General features: G+C 47.8%; 8 protein-coding genes across 8 annotated transcripts; 1 reads left to right on the top strand and 7 right to left on the bottom strand.

Annotated features, from left to right (window-relative positions):
• Positions 1–3,251: 3,251 nt before the first annotated feature.
• Positions 3,252–4,204, bottom strand: PtA15_7A559 (uncharacterized protein; the record flags this gene model as incomplete). Its single annotated transcript, XM_053171177.1, has 2 exons — positions 3,252–3,326; positions 4,028–4,204. 2 exons carry the CDS (start codon positions 4,202–4,204, stop codon positions 3,252–3,254), a joined length of 252 nt encoding a protein of 83 aa, XP_053022385.1.
• Positions 4,205–4,912: 708 nt separating this feature from the next.
• PtA15_7A558 (uncharacterized protein) lies at positions 4,913–6,118 on the bottom strand (the record flags this gene model as incomplete). The annotated part of the gene is made up of 4 exons (XM_053171176.1): positions 4,913–5,400; positions 5,470–5,705; positions 5,777–5,868; positions 5,939–6,118. The coding sequence occupies 4 exons, from the start codon at positions 6,116–6,118 to the stop codon at positions 4,913–4,915; spliced, it is 996 nt and encodes a 331-aa protein (XP_053022384.1).
• A 401-nt stretch (positions 6,119–6,519) lies between these two features.
• On the bottom strand, positions 6,520–8,253 carry PtA15_7A557 (uncharacterized protein; the record flags this gene model as incomplete). Its single annotated transcript, XM_053171175.1, has 3 exons — positions 6,520–7,202; positions 7,281–7,650; positions 7,744–8,253. The coding sequence occupies 3 exons, from the start codon at positions 8,251–8,253 to the stop codon at positions 6,520–6,522; spliced, it is 1,563 nt and encodes a 520-aa protein (XP_053022383.1).
• Positions 8,254–9,124: 871 nt separating this feature from the next.
• PtA15_7A556 (uncharacterized protein) lies at positions 9,125–9,481 on the bottom strand (the record flags this gene model as incomplete). Its single annotated transcript, XM_053171174.1, has 2 exons — positions 9,125–9,253; positions 9,314–9,481. 2 exons carry the CDS (start codon positions 9,479–9,481, stop codon positions 9,125–9,127), a joined length of 297 nt encoding a protein of 98 aa, XP_053022382.1.
• A 1,871-nt stretch (positions 9,482–11,352) lies between these two features.
• PtA15_7A555 (uncharacterized protein) lies at positions 11,353–11,807 on the bottom strand (the record flags this gene model as incomplete). The annotated part of the gene is made up of 2 exons (XM_053171173.1): positions 11,353–11,366; positions 11,426–11,807. The coding sequence occupies 2 exons, from the start codon at positions 11,805–11,807 to the stop codon at positions 11,353–11,355; spliced, it is 396 nt and encodes a 131-aa protein (XP_053022381.1).
• A 4,149-nt stretch (positions 11,808–15,956) lies between these two features.
• On the top strand, positions 15,957–16,768 carry PtA15_7A554 (uncharacterized protein; the record flags this gene model as incomplete). The annotated part of the gene is made up of 2 exons (XM_053171172.1): positions 15,957–16,356; positions 16,470–16,768. 2 exons carry the CDS (start codon positions 15,957–15,959, stop codon positions 16,766–16,768), a joined length of 699 nt encoding a protein of 232 aa, XP_053022380.1.
• A 502-nt stretch (positions 16,769–17,270) lies between these two features.
• Positions 17,271–17,744, bottom strand: PtA15_7A553 (uncharacterized protein; the record flags this gene model as incomplete). The annotated part of the gene is made up of 2 exons (XM_053171171.1): positions 17,271–17,296; positions 17,387–17,744. 2 exons carry the CDS (start codon positions 17,742–17,744, stop codon positions 17,271–17,273), a joined length of 384 nt encoding a protein of 127 aa, XP_053022379.1.
• Positions 17,745–18,564: 820 nt separating this feature from the next.
• Positions 18,565–19,857, bottom strand: PtA15_7A552 (uncharacterized protein; the record flags this gene model as incomplete). Its single annotated transcript, XM_053171170.1, has 2 exons — positions 18,565–19,014; positions 19,162–19,857. The coding sequence occupies 2 exons, from the start codon at positions 19,855–19,857 to the stop codon at positions 18,565–18,567; spliced, it is 1,146 nt and encodes a 381-aa protein (XP_053022378.1).
• Between the last annotated feature and the right edge of the window lie 320 nt (positions 19,858–20,177).

Here is a 20,177-nt window from a genome sequence, read left to right as displayed (position 1 = left end):
TAATAAATCGACTCCCAAAAGTCGTTTATGTCGCGCGGACCGTCTCCGGACGTCCCCCCTGGATCCTCAAGACCTCGCGCGGCCCCAAAAGCATTTTGGGAGTCGATTAATTAATTCCCCTCTCAAGGATGGGAGTCAATACATTAATTTAACAAAAAATGACGGAATATACAAAAAAATGATATATTGTCACTGTTTTACCCAAAGGCCCTAAAACTTTTACAGAAATATAAATACACTCTTTAGAGAATATTGTGAGCTTCACGGCATTAGTACTCCTCAGGGAGACCCTGTGTAGCCGGGGGTGGATTTGGTGGATTTCCTACTAAGGCCAACCCCCAAAACCTTATCTACGGTGCTCCAAATGGCCCCAAATTGTTTCAGCTATAAGAATACACTCTTTAATACATATGTTAAGCTTCACGGCATTAGTACTCCTCAGGGAGACCCTGTGTAGCCGGGGGTGGATTTGGTGGATTTCCTACTAAGGCAATCCCCCAAAACCTCATCTACAGTGCTCCAAACAGCCCCAAATTTGTTCTGCTATAAGAATAAAATCTCTAGAAAACATTACAAGCTCCAAGGAGGTATTACACATAAGGCACACCTTTTATCAACCGTGGTGTAGCGTAGCGCAGCCCAAACACGCTATTTTTTAGTGTAGCATTAGCCCAATCGCACACATCTGCGCTAAAGCTACGCGCACAGGGTGCAAAGCTATTTTAGATTCTAGTGTAGTGTTAGCGCAGATACACGCAATTGCGCTAATGCTACGCTAAAAAATAGCGGATTTGTGCTGCGCTACGCTACACCACGGTCAATAAAAGGTGTGCCTGATGTGTAATACGTCCTTGGAGCTTGTGATGTTTTCTAGAGAGTGTATTCTTATAGCAGAACAAATTTGGGGCTGTTTGGAGCACTTTAGATAAGGTTTTGCATCACAAGTGTGACTCAAGTTAGCAATGATTTCAGAACAGATTGCTGCTTACCTTGCAAGTTGACATTGAACTGACTTCAGACAAGAAAAATGACAAAATTACGGTCTGGCACTCTCTGGAGAGTGCAACACATCCCTCCCTGGTGTCAAAATGCACACAGCAACTGAATGTCAGTACTAAGTTAAAGTAGGCAAGTTGGTAAGCTTGCATATTACACATTTTGCTGCCAACGCAGTTTGTACTGTTGAAAATCCCATTCAGGCTTGCTGAATGCACTCACTTCTGACCCATGCATTTGCCTGCTGCCAGGTGTGGGAGCATTTGTGGAAAACAATCCTCAGGATAACCTGCCTAGAAGTGTCCTATGGATTGTTTTCCATTTTTTCAAGCTGTGAAATTCATCCTTGGGATGCTCTTGAACCAGATGGGTCCTCATGATGCCTTTTAGGGAATTCTTGTGACCCATGGGGGTCTGTCAAGGCTGGTAGTGTCCTCAGGGCACATTGAAGCTGTCACAGGGTGAACTTTTGAAAAAATGTATCCTCAAGAGAGGCCCAAATCTCAAAAGCTGATCCTGTGGTGTACTCAAATTTTTTACAAGTGGCGGCTTAGCCGCCTTGAAAGTGTAGTGATTCCTCATTCTAATTATTCTTTTCTGCTACCAAGGTATAATCTACCAATCAAACCAAACAGCCTGTTAGAGGACTCCAATTAATGGTACTTGTAAATTTATAACAGCTGTCTTTTTACCTATAAGAGTTCAGGAACAATATGAAAACAGTCTGATCAGGTAAGATCTCCAAACACCTGCAATAAGGTCTCCTAATCTCAATGAATTGTATGACATGAACAAACCCCCCTCACAATAGTCCAATGGGGTAATTTCTCCGCACACCTGAGTTCCAGTATCCTAATTTTGACAAGGAGAGATGCAAGCCTGTGTCTCAAGTCACAATATTAATAATATTTTAGGACACAAGGAATATGGGTGGGTACTATTTAATTTCTTTGGACGAGGAAGTACAAACAGTAGAGAGGAAAGAGAAAGAGAGAGAAAGAGACAAAGGTCTTTGACTGATGGTGGATCTGGGCAATGATCAACCTGGAAAATTTGGCTGCCAAATGTACTATAACAAGTGCAACATTCTCCACTCACACCAAGGAAATGGTGGTGGTAATCAGAAGTAGTAGAACTACGTTGCTCTGGTTTTTAGATTGAGTCTAGGTCTTAACAAGAGGTAGCCTTGATGATCTTGGATGGTTGAAGAGGGGAGAGAAACAGGGAGAACAATGTCAAGAGAAACAGAGTTCACTCTGAGATAAACAAGGTCAGTGAAAGAGGGTGCTTACTGTCAATATCCTGTGGTGGTACTGGAAGTGAAGTGGCCTCTGTAGGGTGATCCTGGGTTGTCTCTGGGTGTGGTTCTGGTTGTCTGAAGTCTGTGGATCCTCCTGCTGCATTTGGGATCCTTAATTCGAAAATTTTCACAGTTTGCTTATTTAATTACATATGTGCAAGTGGTTGGTGCACCTGGTAGCACTTACACATCACGGCTGCGCATGCGCACCCCAACTCAAGAACTCTATGAAGGAGTAGAGTTATTGAAAAATGATAAGTTGTAACTAAGGTTAAAATTTTGTAAAGAAAAAGAATCTGAAGTCAAAACAAGGCTAAAAATTAAGGTAAAAAAGATATACGGTAATTGAGGTATAAGAAAGGAGAAAAGGCAGACTTTAGGTCTAAGGCTGACAAGAGAGCAGTTGATTTTATTGGTTCTCAGTTGTTGATACTGCTACCATTTTCACATAGTTTGCAATTGCATTGATCTTCTTTTCAAGATGGCAAGCAAGGTTTAATCCAGGTTTGGGTCCTTGAAATCACAGAGGCAAAGACATATTTGCCTCTATTTTAACTCAAAACATTTTATTTTGAAAAAAAAAAAATTGTGTGTACAAATGTGAAAGAAAATTTTGTATTCTAAGCCGGCTATAAATACATTCTGATCTGAATCAACATGGACCTGTGAAACTTGAGCTCAAAAAGGGGAGTTGATGGCATTTTGAATGGATTTGATCTTTCCTAGAGTAGATACAGATACAGTGATACTTGGAGTTTGAAAAATGTACATCTGTGTATAATTGTCCTACACGGGTCCATAGATTATCTTCAGGAAAACTCATGCATTATTTCTGTCTTGATGTCATTCAATAGGAACGATGTCAATCTGAGGAAAAGGAAGTTGAGGACTAGCTTTAACTGACTGCTTGACTCGAATTTGTTGATAGTCAAGAAAAGTGAAAGAAATGGATAGATCATTGCGGCTTTGCACAGGCCTTTGCCAGCAGCGCAATGCGCTCAACCAGGACAAAGTTTTTCGCGTTTTTATCCTGCCCAAGTCATCAAATGTTCACCTCATCAGCTCCCAAAGTTGCGCAAATCCGTCTGGAAATTGAATGGCAAGGGTTGATCATATACGCACAGCAATGCGCCCTGGAACCACTCGGAGCTTCTTGGGGTCACAGCAAAAAACAGGCGACTGAGCAGGGCAGACAGGTTTCTTTGTTCGAGAGTCGGCTTGAACGGATGCCGTAATGGCAGCTTGAAAAAAGTAATGCATATTCTGATCAATAAATCTTATATTTATCAGCGATCAAAGTTACTCACCCAAGTCAGGTTTGGGGGTTTTCACCTTTGGATTGTAGCAGAAAGCTTGGCCTTTTGGGGCAACGCGGCTGCCGGAGACAGGAGGTAAATTACATACAGTGCCCTTTGGTAGCGTTGCGACTGCGGGCTTTTTGGGCCCGGCGGCATCTGCCAAGCTTGCGGCAAGAAGAAATATAACTGCGTAGTAGAAGAGCATCATGATTCCGAGTGATTGTTTTTGAAGGCAAAATAGCACGGAAGATAAGTACAAAGTCGCTTCCAGGAAAGTTGGGGTCGACAGTGTTGGTTTTGAGCAAGTATTCAAATTATATAGGCGTCTGATTACAGATTTTTGAGGATATGGTAAGTTTCAAAGAGGATCTTTGAGAGTAGAGCTTCTTTAGCCATATTTTTTTTTATTTTTTTTTATTTTTTTTGTACGGACTATTTCTAACTCATCGGTCTCCGTAGCTCCTGAATAGTTGTGATCTTTACTGTCCGATGCAACCAGTAGGCAAGCAGAAAATCGGCTGCTGTCCAACCGACGACCGGCGGTTGGTTGCCCAAAGCTCAATTGCAAACTTAAGTATCCAACCCCCGGTTTCGGCAGCGCGCGACGCATGACCGGCGGGTGGTGACAATGGTTGCCTTAGCTGCAAACTTAAGTATCCAAGTCCCGGTTGCGGCAGCGCGCGACGCATGTTGGTCCTCCTCGGCGGGAGGGTGAAGAGTCGAAACAAAGTGAATAGGAGACACCTCCGACGAGCAACATCACCTAGAGACCAGTGCCGGTCAGCTCGCAATATGACCCATCCATCTAGGTTACCTCTCTATGTGGAGGGGGGACGCCGTCCCCCAGGGACCCTCATTAGCCAAGTCAGCCAATCCATATTTAAGAAGCAATGGGACCAACTGGGAATGGGGCAATTACTGATACGGGGGACGCAGTGCAGTCGGAATAACCATCTCATCTCTGGGATGCTATTATGCCAGTGGAGTCCTAGAGCCTCGCCTGCTGCCACAACAGACGAATTTTAGTCTGCTGGAGCCTGCGATGGTGGGTCCTTATTTGAACATCATTGGGGGTTCATAATTTTCTTGGATGCTTTTCTTGGGACACCCTGCAACTGGGCCCATGGTGTATACTTGGCAGGTGCAACGGGTGAGCTGGGAGCAGCTTTTTACTATTGTCACAGCGCGGCGTTGCGCCGCTGATTCTCCGGCAGCAATTTGAACAGGGTATTTATGTGAGTACAAAAAGAACACGAAATGGTGGATAAGAAGTGACATGATCAACTGGCTAACAGTTCTCAAGGGATGTATGCCCTTTTTAAAGTTCTTCATGAAGCAGTTCGATTTCTGGTATTTCGGGGACAGATGGATTGGCGGGGGTGGATGTGAGCGGAGGTTCGATGACGGGAGGGGGTAAATCGGGGGATGCGAGGCTGGGGAGGAAAGCGACTGCGGAAGCGGTGGCAGCGGCGGCGGCCGCTGCCGCTGCAGCACTCACGAGCTCGTCCTGTTGGCCGGTCGAGCTGAGGGCGACAGCGGCCTGCTCGTTGGTGCTGATGATCTTGGCCGTCGTCCGGCTGAGGGGGGAGAGGAGGGTGGAGAGCAACGAGACGCCCCGGTCGAGGATGCGCTTCTTGATGATGTAGAGACAGACCAGGACGAAGAAGGCCAAGGCGCCGGTGAGCAGGATCCTGTCGAGCAGATCGGCCCGCTGCAGGCTGCTGATCAGCGCCCGGGAGGTCTTCATCAGCTCGCCGAAACTCAAGTACTGGTCCGAGGTCAGCTGGAGCGTGGCGGTTTGTTGTTCTGGATGATTCAGAGCTGGGATGAGCAGTCGAGATAGCGCGTTGCAGAGAGAGAGAGTGTGTGGCTGACCTAGCAAGTGGGTGGACATCACTGAGCGATCGAGTTCCTGGCGCATGATCTCGAGCGTGTTCCGGAGTGATTGGGTGACATCGGAAGAGGCGGAGATGAGCGCGTCCTGCGTGTTAGATGATCTGGCAGCCTTGGGCGTTGCCCCGCTGAGCAGCTCGGCGCGTGCTGACTCGAGGGTGCTGTTCGAGAGGGCCCGTTTGACGTCCAGGGAGATCGCCCGGAAAGAGCCTCTGAGCCTGGCTCACACCAACAGGATGGTCAGATAGCTCTGGTTCTTTTCGAGATCTCTAGACTGGCAAAGATGAACCTGGTGGCCTGGTTTCGATGGTCCTCTACGATCGCGAGTGCGTGCGTTCTGCTCGCCTCATCCTCGGCTTCATCTGCGAGCAGCTCGAGCTCCTAAGAAGTGTGTGCAGTCAGCGGTGGAGATTGAGAGCTGTTATTGCAGAGAGATAGGAAACAGACAGACGTCGAGCTGGCTGTCGATCCGGCTGAGTTCCTGCTTGATCTCGCTGGTGATCGCGTTGAAGTCGCCGGTGGTTTGTGTGTGTGTCTTGAGCTGGGTGAGTTGGCCTGCGTCGAGACGGTCGAGTGCTGCCCTGATGTCCTTGAGCAGCTCGCTCAGTTCCCCTGGGAGTCGTTCGGCCATTGTGTTGCTCCCTGGGCCCGGGGGACTGCACCGTGCTCTTTAATAAGTAGCCTCCAGCTTACATCAGCAACCCCCGGGGAGCACTGAGTCAGCGGTCAGCCGACCTCAGCCAACCCACTGAGCACGCTTGCCCAGTCACATGCCCCCCACAGATCCTTGGCCAGCGCTCATATCGTGATCATCCCGCCACAGCCGGCTCTCCCTCAGTCAGGGGATCCCACTCGGCATACATCTTACTCCAAAGACTATCCTTGATATTCAAACTGAGCAGGAACGTATCCTCGAATTACAAAGCAGAAGAGGGTGTTAAGATGTTCTGCAACTATACATATATTTACATACTGGCTTCTTGATAAAAAAATACAATCTCTAGAAGGAATCCTACATCGGCAAATCAGAGATCAGTGGCTTCCATCGGTGGAAGGGCTTCTCGGAAGGCGTTCGAATAGACGCCGAACACGCTCGTGATCGCCCGCGGTGAATTCAATAGCTATCATTGTTTCGTAGCAGAACCGTTTCCGACAGGCCGACTGTTGATGATAGACCGAGCGATCGGCGTGCCGTTGCTGGTTGGAAGCCGGCAGAGAAGGAGCGAGGTTGGGCCGTGGGTGGCTGTTGAGCTCGTCCTGCGCGGGGGGAGGGCAGTCGACGAACGACTCGAATATCTCCCGAGCCTTGTCGACCTGACCCGAGGACGCAAAGAGCTTCATGAGCTTGTTGGCCAATTCGGCCGTCACCAACACCCCGTCCTCCTGCATCCGTGCCACATACGGGTAGGCGAGATCGCCGCGGTTGCAGGCCACGAAGCCATCGAAGAGCGCCTCGTAACACATCCCGTCCGCCGGCTGCCGGGCGCCGCCCACTCCGAGCCCTCGTCCGTTCCCCGTCCTGCTGATCTGCTCAAACTGCACTATTGCCCCCGCCAGGTCCCCCTCCAAAGCCCCCTTCACTCGCAGTATCGTCGCCCAATGCGCTCCCGTGACCTGCACGTTCGGGTCCCTGCACGCAGCCTGGAAGACCCTCTCCATCCCCACCGAGTCGTATGGCGCAATCATCCCATACGCTTCCATCAACAGATTATAAGCTAACAAAAGCAATGATCGTCAGTCAAGTCGATCGTTCCAGGAAAAAAAAAAAAAAAAAGAAAACTCGGACGACTTACCATTGCCATTAGGCGATATCTTAGACCGGATCATCATGTCGAAGTAGTAAAGGACCTTTGGTCGATTGGGGTATTTGGAAGCCTGATTGAACAGCTTCATCATGGTGATGAAAGGGCTGATCCGGGGGTTGTCATCACATAGGAGCATCTCCTGGAAGACCTCCTCAGCCTTAGCCTTATCATCGCTCCTGCTTAACTCATGGAGGATGGTCTCAAAGGTTCGCGCGTTCCTCGGCGTGCCGGACCGTTTCATGCTGTCATACACTGACAACATGTCGATCGTTCGTCGTGCCCTTGCAAGCTTTGTCAGCAGAATGTTGCAAGCGAGCGTGCTCAGTTGCACTCCGTTCTGCTTCGCTTCTTCGAAATACTGTTCCCTCCTCAGAAAAAAAAAAAAAAAAAAAAAACAAGCTTGAGAATCCCTTCCCCCGTAAAAAAAAAAGCCACGAATGAGCAAACTTACGTTGAGGGCCTTCATGACATGCTGTAGATTCTTGCCCGTGTTTCTGAATATGGCCTCGTAGGTATCCGCCGAGAGCCGCGCGCCGCTGTTCTGGAGGCTTGTTTTGTGGACCAAGAGTTCGTTGTGCAAGCCGCAGTAAGCCAGGCCGATGACCATGCACTCTTCGATCCGAGTCCACCAGGAGTGTCGAAGCATCCTCTTGAGCGTCGAGCTGCTTTCGTCGATAGTAAACGAGGCGAGAGTGCTCTGGGCGCGGCCATACATCTCGCGGAGCCGGCCGACCTGGCCCAGCCGGCCGTAGGTCTCGATAAGCACCGCCCAGGCTTCCGCGTTCAGATCCCCACGCTGCGCGATCGTTTGACGGACCGCATGGTAGATCTCGTCCATCTGTCGAACGTCCGGCGAACAGGACATGGCCAGAACGAGCTGGACCAGCTGTTCGTTCAACCACGTGGGTTGCCAAGGTGCTCCTGCGATCGAGTAGAGGTCTTGCTGAGGTTGGGATGACATTGAGTGAGGATTTTAAGTATAGGTAGTTGTAGTTTGGGAAATGGTCTAGGAGCCTGAGGCGTGGAGAACTGTGTGGGAAGAGGTGTGAGTGAGATGTCTGACTGGGAGGATGAGGTTTCTGGATGTCGAATATGGGCCCTTTATATAGCCTGCGATCGATGCCTTGCTGGCCACGCAACGCCTACCGGACTTGTTTGGGAGCGGGGGCAAAAAGAGAGAGTGGGGCGATGCGAGAAGGAAATAGAACCGAGCGAACAGGGGCCGGGCGAAAAACACTAAAGAAAGAAGAGAGAAATGGGGACAAACGTGTAGAGTGCAAAGACGTGCCGGGCCATATTTTTTGTCGCCGAGTGGTAGTATGGAGCTCGTGCAGAGCCAAAGGCCATCATCCTACTGTCGTACGACACCTGGGGCCGGCCTCAGTCGGCTCAACTTCCAGGGTGGATGGTCGTTTAGCCGCCGTGCTCCAAAGCATATATCCTTCCAGCGCTATACTGGACTGCCCGGCTACCGGGCCGGCCCCCAGTCCGTCATCAATAAGCTTCGCATACATGTATACGTTCTCCCTCACAAGAATGATGTTCTATCAACTGGCGAAACACAGTTGTTTGGCGTGCCGGTTCAGGGGCGCCTTGCCAGTAGAAAGTGGATTGATGAAAACACTATTCGGACTCGAACGTGCCCTAGCAAAGGACATCTACTGGTAGAGGCCAATTTTCTCTCTGGTCAGCACTCAGGTAACACCTCAGTCGTCTGCGTCTTTGGCGGCCCCACTGCTGCATTGCGGGCCCCAGACATGCGATACACCGCTAGCCGCTGCCGAGCTTAATAAGCAACACAAGGGGTGCCACACAAGTGCGGCTATGTGTACTTAACTAGCGCTCTTGAGCGAGACTGTATGGCTGTCCGAAGCCGGGCCGGGCCTCGCGGACTGATCCGCATCAGCGGCAGCCAGAACGATCCCGCAAGGTGGAGGAAGTTGCGGGGATCCCCGGGTAGCCTGTAGCAGCAAAGAAAAAATGCTACTTGCGCCGGTCAAAGACCGTCGGTTACTTGTCACGATGGCTCGCGGATCAGGCTCTGGTTGAGAGTCCGGCAGGACGCCACAGCTATCCGGCCGGAAGAGTTTGTGCGGTACGGGAGGGACACCCGGAATGTCTGGCTGGTGCAGGCCTCTCGCGGGAGGGCCTCGAAGTGGATCCCGCATCCTCTCGTCAAAAACGTCCATAATTTCCTAACCAGTTCAGGACCCCATGAGCCATTTTTCTCAACAATTCAATCGGATATTTCCACCCAGCCACCGGGTTTCTCCTAGAATTGACTCTCCTTGTAGTTGTGTTTCTTGTGCATGGAATATTGGTACCAAGCTGTTTTTCATCAAATGATTAGGACTCTTTCCTGAATCATGAACCATTCAGTTTCTCACTTGCAAGTCTTGAGTATGCAAGGCAACTCTGTTGCTTGGGCTTCTCTGGAGGATAGATGTACAGCCCAGCGTTTCCAGGACCCAAGGGCATGCCAACCTCAGGACATTGCCTGCTTAACTGTATACCCAGGGGATTCTCCCCAGTGGCTGCACGCCAAAACTAGAGCTTCTCACCACCTAAACATGTCTGAAATATGGTATCTTTTGTTGAAGCAAACTGGAACCTTGAAAGTAAATATTGTCTTGACCATGAATCTTGATTCACATTCTTTTTTTATGAATCATTGAGTTGTGATTTAATCATCAAATCATGTTTCTGCCTTGGATATCTCACAGCTTTGATGTTCCCTTTCAGGCTGTGCAGCAATGGTGAAGCAATCCAATACAATACCAGTATTGTCCAACATTATGTATCATATTGTTTTTTAGATACATATCAATAAATACCAATACATGTATTGTGTTGGTTCACTGTTGTGTTTAGTAGCCAGGTTCTTGCTTGGCCTTCTGTTCATTAGCCCAATGACATGGGATGGAGGATTTGGGTTCAGTAAGCTGGCCTGATTCCAAATATGAGATCAGATTTTTACTAGCTCTAGTCCAAGACCATATATTAGGGAATGTTGCCTCCAGTGATGATTTTAGGTCTGGGCCTTATCTGGCAATGTGTTATGCCAAAACAAACTCAATACAAAATGCACCGACATTTTTGGTCACAACAATACATACAAGAAGAAGAAATTTGAAAGGAGTCAAAAAGAAAGCTTTAACAGCTAGAGACCCTAGTATTTCATCTTGAGTCATTTAAAACAATGAATCCAAAACTTTCTTTGAGACTTGCTGATCTGAATCTACTCAGACTGTTTTTAGCTCAATGCCAAAAATTGATTTGTACATTTGCATGAAATTTCCTCTGAGTTTTTCAATCTGATCAAAGAAAAGAGGGATTTCATTCTGATTTCTTAGCCAATTGGATAAGCTATCACCTCTTTTATCAATCCTTAAATACATGTCTTTGAATTTGGGAAAGAATTCTTGGAATCTCTTTGGAATCTCTTGATAAAATGTTTGATGTATGTTTGGATCCTCAAGTAGCAATTTAACTTCATCAGACTCAAGTGACCACAGGTCATAGGTCATGTTTTTGATTTCATAAAACTCTTCTTGTAATAATATCAGCTGAACTTGTTCTTCAAATCTTTCAACTTCTTTATAATCATTTTTGAAATATTCTGATACTGTAATCTTCACAAGTCCTGGACAGAATTCCTTTTCAATGAAATCAAAGAATTCACAAATAGCAAGACTTATGTCTCTTTTGCCTTCACAGAAAAGAGGAAGCTCCCTTTTATATAATGCCTTAAGAAGTAAAGTAATTAGTCTTTCAAGATCCCCTTTGTATTCTTGATATTCAGGAATAAGTTGATGATTGGTGATCTTCTTTTTATGATCAAGCAATTCTTCAGATTTGCTGCTGAATTTCAATTTGTTAATATATTTATTTATCTTTAAGTGGATCTTGAAGTCTGAATATTCTGTTGGTGAGCAGGATGTGATGAAGTCACAACAAAAGTAATCCAATTTTTGTGCCAAGAAAGTTAAGTCAATGATCCTTTTTTCTGTTTTTCCTATGCCTGATTTGAATGTTTCAAAATTTCAAAATAAAGAATGGATCAGCCAAGAGAACCTTCAAATATTTGTAGGAAAAATCAATCCAAAAAATGTCTGCAAAAATAATGGATTTACACTTGAAGGAGGGGTCCAATGATGTCCACTTATAGTGTTCAGTAAAGTATCTTACACCCCCAAAAATGTTTCCAAGGCCATGCTCTTTAAAAAGTACCCTTGTGTAAAGAATCACATGTTTCACCATCTCTTCATCTTGGAAAATTTCTCTGACATTGTTCTCATCAATAAATTGATTCTTCAACAAGAAACCAATTGTTTTGAATGCATACTTTCGGGCCCATAGTTTCCCCAATGAATCAAAGCAATCCATTTCAAAACTTCTCAGAAAGTAGCCATGGTAAGGATTGAGGAATGTTTTCATTTCTTTTGCAAGTGATTCTCCATAGGTTTTCCAAGACCATTGTGAAACCAGTTCTAATATGTCATGGTTCAACTTCATGGTTGGGAGTTTTTCACATCTTCTCCAGTGTAGTAGTAATGCTAGTTGTTTTTTTGAAAGAGTTGTTTCAATTTTACCCAGCTTCATAAGTCTCAAATCTTTCAAGATTTCACTCTTTTTGAGAGATTCTTTGTATATTTTTATTGATTTAGCTACTTCTTCCTTATTTTTTGATTTGTTGATGTTTGCCTCAATGAAATTGAAATCAAATTGATTAAGCTTCAGGTGAATTTTTGAAAGCTGTTTGAAATCTACAATTAGTGCATGGATCTCATCTGAACAGTTGAGAAAGATTGGTTTGTTATCAGTAAGTGGTGCTCAAATGCCAAGAGAAAAAATATTACCATAGCTGATTTTCCATTGCTGTAGTATTTCCCAATCTGGAAAAAAGATAATTTACATGATTTTATTAGCCTCAGACAGAAATATTTTCAAAACAGAGACAACTCACACCTTTCACGGGTCAAATAATGTGTCCCTGGACAGTTTCTGAATAATACATCCAATTGTTTATCTTTTGGAGACTGGAACTTATTTGGATGATTGAAAGATGAAAATTCAAGAATATCCCTGGGATGTTTTCTCAGAGGATTTGATTGAATATCAACAGGCAATCCATAATTGTTTGAAGTGGATGCAAGCTCAAATTGTTTTTCTTATTATGTGGGGATGTGAGTAATGGAAGTGAGAATAAAAATTAGTGTTCAGGGAAACAGCTATGTTTGTTAAATCACATGGACAGAAGAAATTACCAGAAGATGATTGTAGGGTATTGGGAGAGGAAACAGTCTTTCCCTTTTCAATTTCTGGTTCTTCAATTCTGCCACACAAAGCAGCTGAGACAGACCAGATAGCCACAAGCAGAAGTTTTTGAAGCATGTTGGGAGTGGATATATTTTGGCCAGAGGATGAGACTCAACCAAATGAGACACAGTTTTATATTTCCACTATCTTTGGATTAATAACTGAAAAACACAGTAGCAACTTGACACTCAGAATTTGCTACATCTCACCTGATCTAAATTCAGATTTCATAGTCTGTAATTTTGGCTGTATTCCACATAAAGTGACATGATTTTTGGGTAACTCTACAAACAGTACTTTTATTTCAGGTCATGGCGAGGTCACTGAAGCTGCTTTATTGTCAGTTTCAATTAAAGGTTTAACATGATACAAATCAGAAACCACCACCCAAAAAAAATGGCAGCACTTCCCCCCTCTCACTCCAAAATGAGGGTAATGTCCCAAGACCACTTGGATCTTAAGCAATTGGTGTGAAAACAAGAGCCAAGCAGTGCTGTTCAAATCAGGGGGGGGCATTTCATTTAAATAGTCCTGAGATTGCCTTTTTCTCCCATCCAAATGCAATAAGCTAACATATATCCTTTTGCCATGGGTTCCATCTGCACCAACTTTGGTTTCTATTTTTCCCTCATTCCATTTTCCATCAATGATACCATTCCCCATTACATACATAATCTGGGGAACTTTACACCTACTTACCATTTGTGTTTTCAAAAAACCAAAGAGGGACAGTTGCATTGTACTAGATTACACTTGCAAAATGATGATCATTAGTATCAGTTTCCAGTCAGCTCAACAAAGAAAAAAGCTTGCAAGTGACAGAGAATGAAAATTATAAGAGATGAAAAAATAAACAAAAGAAGAAAGTGTGAAAATTAGGATTGGCAGACAACAAAAGAAAGAGATGCAAAAGTGAGGATTGTGCACACCCATGTTTACAGCCTTGTCTGCTCCACAGATCAGGGGAATACATTGAGTAAACACTGTGGGGAGCTCAGAATTTCTGCTACAAGAAGGAAGGAGGCACAGTTTCAGCCAAGAAAAATTCTTGTAAAATGATTATCATTATTATTAGGTTTTTGGTCTATTCAACAAGGACAGAAGACTAAAATTTCTGCAGGCTACAAGTCAAGAGAGGTGGGAAAAACCAAAATCAATAGAGAGAGAAAATGAGGATTGAAAGATAGAAAAAGAAGAAGAAGGAGATCCTGAGAGAGAAGCTGAGGGAAAATCCATAGTAGCCAGTGGTGGGGTTGGTGTTTGAGATGGGCAAGTTAACGGTGTCAGTAGCTGATCCAACAATAGGTAGGTTACTAGATAGAAATAGGGCAACCAATTATGTGGATGGGTCTACTGGAAGAGAGCTCAAGGGAGATCCAGAGGCTCCGGTGCTGGGTAACTTGTCCAGGTGCACGTTTGAGAGGACCGGGCTGGCCAACTGGCCAAAGTGGATTGGTTGACTGGGAGGGAGCTCAAGGAGAATCCAGAGGGACCATTGCCGCCAAATGGATTAGAGATTGGTTGACCACGTTTGCCGGGTCAAGAGGCAGAGAGCTCAACGGGGCTCCGGGAATCAAATTGCCAACAGATTGAGCTACCAGCAAGTTCGACAGAATTGAGTTGACCAAGACAGTTGGGTCGACTGGTAGACTGTTCAAGGCTTCTGGCACTGGCTCCAACTGGCAAGTTTGCAAGGATTGGCCTGACCAAATTAGTAAAGTCTGGACTGCAGGAAGACTGTTTGTTTGGAAATTGGTTCCCACCGATTTAGAAAGCAGGCCATTTTCTATTTTCTATTTCTTAGCACAGAAACCGCTTTTGCTCCCCTTTGAAAGTAGAAAATAGAAACAGAAAATAGCATTTAGCTGGTATCCTAAACCAGAGGGAAGTCCTCACCTGTCCTCACGAGTGTTCATCCATGTTTCTGCGGATTTAATATCTCATTTCGCGGAGATATGAGTATAGCTGGGCGCGAGCATCCCCCTGCAGGGAGGGACTGGATTTCGCTGTGGTACGGGGCAAATCATCTCATATCGATATCCCTCAACCAACTCAGCCATCATCACCAATCAAACCATTCTCTGCTTCATTCCCATAGACTGGCATTATAACCCTATCGGTGAGTATCACTGACACTTGGCTTCTGTGCAGATCCAAGCTGACTCTCAAACACGACTGTGGCGTGGCGCACGCACTGTCAGTCAACATTAGGGGGTTTCAAAATTGATCCAGGAAGCGTTCCAGGTCGGAGTTTCCAGGAAAAATGAGCGACCTGGAACGCTTCCTGCGGACCTGATCTCCTTCTTCCTATGCCCTTCCAGGACATCCAGGAAAACAGGAAATCAGGAAATTAAAAGAGGACAAAAGAGGATAAATCCCACCTTTCTTCTCAAACCCCGGACCCCCGCCTTTTTTTTCGACACCCCTACATCATCTTTCCCACCACCTCACACTAACTTCGAGCGAATTTTTGTCCACCGCCCGCCATGCTAGAAAATACCTCCCACTCAACAGTAATATCAAGCAGTCAAGACTCAACCCAGAGGAGTCCCTCCCGGTCGACAGCCATATAAGGCAGTTGGCCGGGAGCAGTACCTCCCGGTCGACAACCACATACATACAAGAGTTGACCGGGAGGAACCGGGAGGAGTCCCTCCCGGTCGACAGCCATATCAAGCAGTCATCCGGGAGGGACTGGAGCAGTAGTACAGTACCTCCCGGTTGACAGCCATATAAGGCAGTCTACCGGGAGCAGTATCTCAAGGTTGACAGCCATACAAGGCAGTCGACCAGGAGCAGTACCTCCCGGCCGACAACCACATACATACAAGAGTCGACCAGGAGGAGTCCCTCCTGGCCGACAGCCATATCAAGCAGTCATCCGGGAGGGACTTCTCCCGGTCAACTGCCTTATATGGCTGTCGACAGGGAAAGTCCCTCCCGGTCGACAGCAATTAGAGTAGTCGGAATTGATGCAGTTTGAGCTAATTTGAAACTGCTGATGAAAAAAAAAATGTACAAGAAAGTCCGATGAGGTCAGATCAACTTGTGGTTGCGTGGGGGGGAAGGAGCTGGTCCTTCGGGGACCCCAAAGGCATGGGACAAAACATGTTAAAACAGATAATCATTTCCAGGTCTTGTTCTCCTGGGTTCAAATGCAGGAAGTTCCTCTTTCTGGGGGTCTCAATGTAGAACCTCCAGGAATTATTCTTTGGCTGTGTTTTGGTTTTCCTGGAGTTTGGACCTGGAACGCTTCCTGGATCAATTTTGAAGCCCCCTATTTGTTTGCTCAGCATCATCGGCACGTGATCGGATATCTATCTGAATCCAAGAAACTCGCCCAAAATGAGCCGTCTGTCGCCGGTCGACGCCCGCAGTTTGATGCCAGCTCTGGCGGATGCTGAGTTCGCGAAACTGGTGAGGGCGCCGACTGGAGTCCTGATCCCGTTCCTCAACAGTATCTTGGGGCAGAAGGGGGTGGCGATTACGTCGATCGATGGCAGTACGCATCACGAGGTCATCCGTGCGGGTCCAGCTCCAGACGAGGACCGTCTCGGTGCTCCGTTCCTCAGGTGCTACCGCATGGTGGCCAACACGGACCAGGACCAGGTGGTCGACGTTCAGATCCAGCTCGCGTACCGAGCCTTCGACCTCCATGGCCAAGTCCCTTACTCCACCGCCCGTCTGGCCGGTAGCCACAATCCCTTCCCACGATTCACTGAAGACCCCTTCGAGAAGCACAATCGTCCAGACGACTCCTGGACTAGCGAGCTTGCAAGGGAGACATTCTACAAATTCAACTTCCAATGTCACAAGATCTTTGTCATTTCGCTATGCAATTTCCGGTGGACCGAGGAGCGATACCCTCCGAACAACACAAAGCCTGGCTACTGTGGGGGCCACCGTCGGGAGCCAGACGCAAAAAGGCGGCATGGCCACCAGTGAAAGAGCCGACGGTCCGCTTCTGCTATATCTCTCTGCCGACCTTTCGCGACGTGGTGGGCGACGAGGTCTCCAGCTGCTTGGAAAGACTCCTGTGGATACTGGCCAACACCGGCCCGAGGGCCGCTTCCCGGTCGCTGCCTGATTGGATCCAGGATGACCCAGCGGCCAAGCTCTGGGTCGATCTGCTCCGCAAGACAGAATCTGCATCTTAATCATGCCTGCTATCACCCCATAAGATGATGTATACCGAAAAGAAAACAAGTGACTACAATTCATCTCATCATACACGGATAATGTTCACTATATCCCCACTTGAACTCTCTCTTCAGCGAAAAAAAAAAACACCACAGACTTATACACGAGTTTTCTCTTCCCAATTCCTGCTGTTTTGTCTATAAAAAAAAACTGGATGTCACGGGAGCTCAGGCCCCCAGTGTTCTTCTCTCCCCCAAGTCTCTTATCACTTCTGTGCCTCTGCCTCCTTAAGTACACCAGTGACTGTAACGCTTATAAATGTGAACAAATAATATATATATATTGAGAGCAGAGCGTATTCGCAAGAAAAAAAAAGGTTTCTTTTCGGTTATGGAGGGAGGGGTAGGGTAGGATTGGAACAGAGCAGTTTGTTTTTCTGATATGAAGATTTCAGGAACAAGGTGCTTCGAATGAGCTGTCCTATGAGGCAAATGATGCGAGACTGCGCGGGATGCTGGTCTAGCAAGGTGGATCGCCGCAAGGACCTGTAGTACAGAATGACAGTCAGATTGAGAACTCGGAAACAATGCTGGTGTTGGATGGGTTGAAAACAAAGCATTCCAGCTTCCACTCACCAGTTGGGGGACGGTAGGGCGTGGGGTGATCGTATACGCCGTAGCCGGTCCATGCTTTCTCCTCGACGACGCCGCGAAGGACTGGAGAAGCGACATACAGGTGCATGGTAGTAGCACTGAGCAAGACGGTCAAAACAGGCAGGATGGAGCGCATTTCGGTCGACGCTATGGGATTGAGGGGCTCAGGATCCTGACTGGGGGGGTTGGTTTGCAGGGTGTTGGGCGGTCGGCAGGCGAGCTGGAGGAAGCAGATTATCAATCCTTTTGGGGTGCTTCGTCGCATTGCAAATTTCGGTGCAACTGCCAATCCCTGCCAATCAATGTCATTCTTCGTCGAAAGCTGTGCCAGACATCGCATCGTGGGATCGGGTTGACATCCCTCAGCTTCACCGCACCGTTGCTTTTTGCCTGCCGGCTCGTCTCCGAGGGGTGAATTCGCATAAAGCTGTGTGTCGGAGAAAACTTGACAGCCTCAGCAAGCCATGTGGCTAGCCGACAACTACGGCGAATCCGCTTCCAGAAATGCTCATGCACCACTTGAACATCCGGAAGAGCACTTTCTCAACGTGCCGATAGCAATCCCTGGGCGGACCTAGAAAACCACCGGGGTGTATAGGCTTGCTCTGGAGGAAAAATGATACATTTCAAAGTGAGCCGATTGAATCATGTAAGGAAACAAATGTATTGTTACTAAGGAATGAACAAACAACAGATCTAAGACGAAGATAAGTAAGAGAGACGGGGGATCGATAGGATTTGCATATTTAATTATCTTGATATCTGGCTGATATATATTCAAGAAAATTTTCCAATCACACGCAATAAGAAAAAAATGATTGGGATGGGAGATAGACGAGGGGGATTATGAGTCTATGGGTCAGTGTAGGTTCCTCGAGTTGGGCAGATCGAAAGCAAAGGAATGGAGGGAGAGGAAGATGATTGACCTAAAAAAGGAATGGAAAGAAGGTCTGACGAGAACAGTGTTGATACAATGAGAGTATGCCATTCGAAAAGGGAGCTAAATGTATGTGTATGTACCGGGAGGGAGGGAGGGAGAGAGAGAGAGCTTATTATTCAAGGAGGGTGATAAAAGAAAAAAAGTGCATGGTTCTGCACTGTTGTTCTAGGAGGGATGATTGGAGAGATACATTAGGGGTGGGGGGAGGAGCAGAGGAATCTCAGGAGAGCTTGATGAAGCCTTTCCAGGGGTTATTAGACCCAGTCCGTCCTCTGATCTCGCCAGACCATTGCGAGATGAGATGGATAGAGCGGTCGAGGAGGCCCTGGAACTGGAGCGGGTCGTCGTAGTGGAGGTCGTCGTCGGCGAGTTTGAGTTCGTCGAAGGGTTTGCGGAGGCCGACGAGCTCGAAGCGGACGAGGCCGAGCTGGCTGACGATCTCGATCACGTTCTCGATCAGCCCGGCCAGCCAGATCGCCCGGCCAAGGATCGTGCCCAGCTCCTCAAACTTCTCGAGCTCGGCCGTGTCCTCCAGATGGTTGTACGGCAGCTCGACCGCCAGTCTGTGGAGCGTGTGCCGCAGCGGACTGAGGAGTGGTAGGAGGCCTGATGCTGAGTACTGGGCGAGTGCTGCTGGTAGGGGCGGACTGAGTTTGTCGGCCAGGGTCCACTGTTCAAGTACACATAAGTATATATGTATGTAATATAATATACCCCAGAAAAAAAAAAAGAAAAAAAAGGAGGAAGATCAATCAACATGGATGGATGTATGTAATGTGGTGTTTTTGACAGGAGAGGCGGGAGAGGATAGACTGACGACGGTGTCGATCCACCAGCGACCTCTTTCGGTGACATCGGGCCCGAGATCGACCTGGACGAGACAGCGTTCGATGATCGAGCCTCTAGCGAGATGGAGTTCGTACTCGGCCCTGAGCGCGGACCAATCGAGCTCGGGCAGCTTAGGTTTGCGGGCCTCGATGGCCTGGCCGAGGGACTGGATGCGGACCTTGATGCGCGAGTTGATGGATCTGAGGGAGCGGAAGGAGACCTGGCTGAGAGCGCTTGCGGATCTGAAGCCGGGCAGGGGGGTGTGGCGGCCGCTGGAGCGGGGCGGAGGGGCGGGCGGGTGGTCGATCGTCGAGCGGGACGAGGAGCAGGAGGTCTTCCGGGGCACGGATTCTGAGCGGACCGAGCCGGGGTGGTGTTTCGGCGGACTGGGCTGGGGGTGGGGGATGGACAGCAGGGAGGGGTTGTGTGTGAAGGATGCGGAGTAGGTCGATGCGGCTGAGGGGGAGATGTGGAGCTGGTTGCTGTTGTTGGTAGGGCTGTTCCGGGGGATCTTCTTGAACGGCGTCCGCCACTGGCTCTGGCTCTGGCTCGGGCTCTGGCTCTGCGGCGCGCCCGGCGTTCCAGGCTTGGGGTGCTGCTCGTCGTAGATCGATGGCCGGTGGCGCCGGCTGAGGGATGCCGTGCTGAGCAGACTCTCGGAGAGGTTCTCGGCGAACAGTCGCATGCTTGGTGGGCTCGGGGTGGGGGTATGCGGTGCTGGGAGAGCTGGCGATGGCGGGAGTGGGCCCGAGGCAGTGCACTCGCCCGCGAACCCCGGCTGACATCCCACGGACACCTGTCACCAACCACTCCTCACACTGCACTGTGCACCTAATTCCTCCACGAGGAGTTGAGTTGTGTTTTGTAGAATGCTTGGACGGATGGTCCTGTTGCTGTACACACATCGTGGCATTCCATAATTCCAATTTCTTTGTTTTTTGCCTTGCATCGTGATCACTTGGGCTGAACCCAAGGCACTTCGGTGTTCGGGGTTTATTTACTTTC

Source organism: Puccinia triticina, chromosome 7A (assembly GCF_026914185.1).
Source record: "Puccinia triticina chromosome 7A, complete sequence".
NCBI classification, from domain to species: domain Eukaryota; kingdom Fungi; phylum Basidiomycota; class Pucciniomycetes; order Pucciniales; family Pucciniaceae; genus Puccinia; species Puccinia triticina.
Note: the sequence above shows the minus strand (reverse complement) of the source record. Positions and strands in the feature narration are given on the sequence as shown.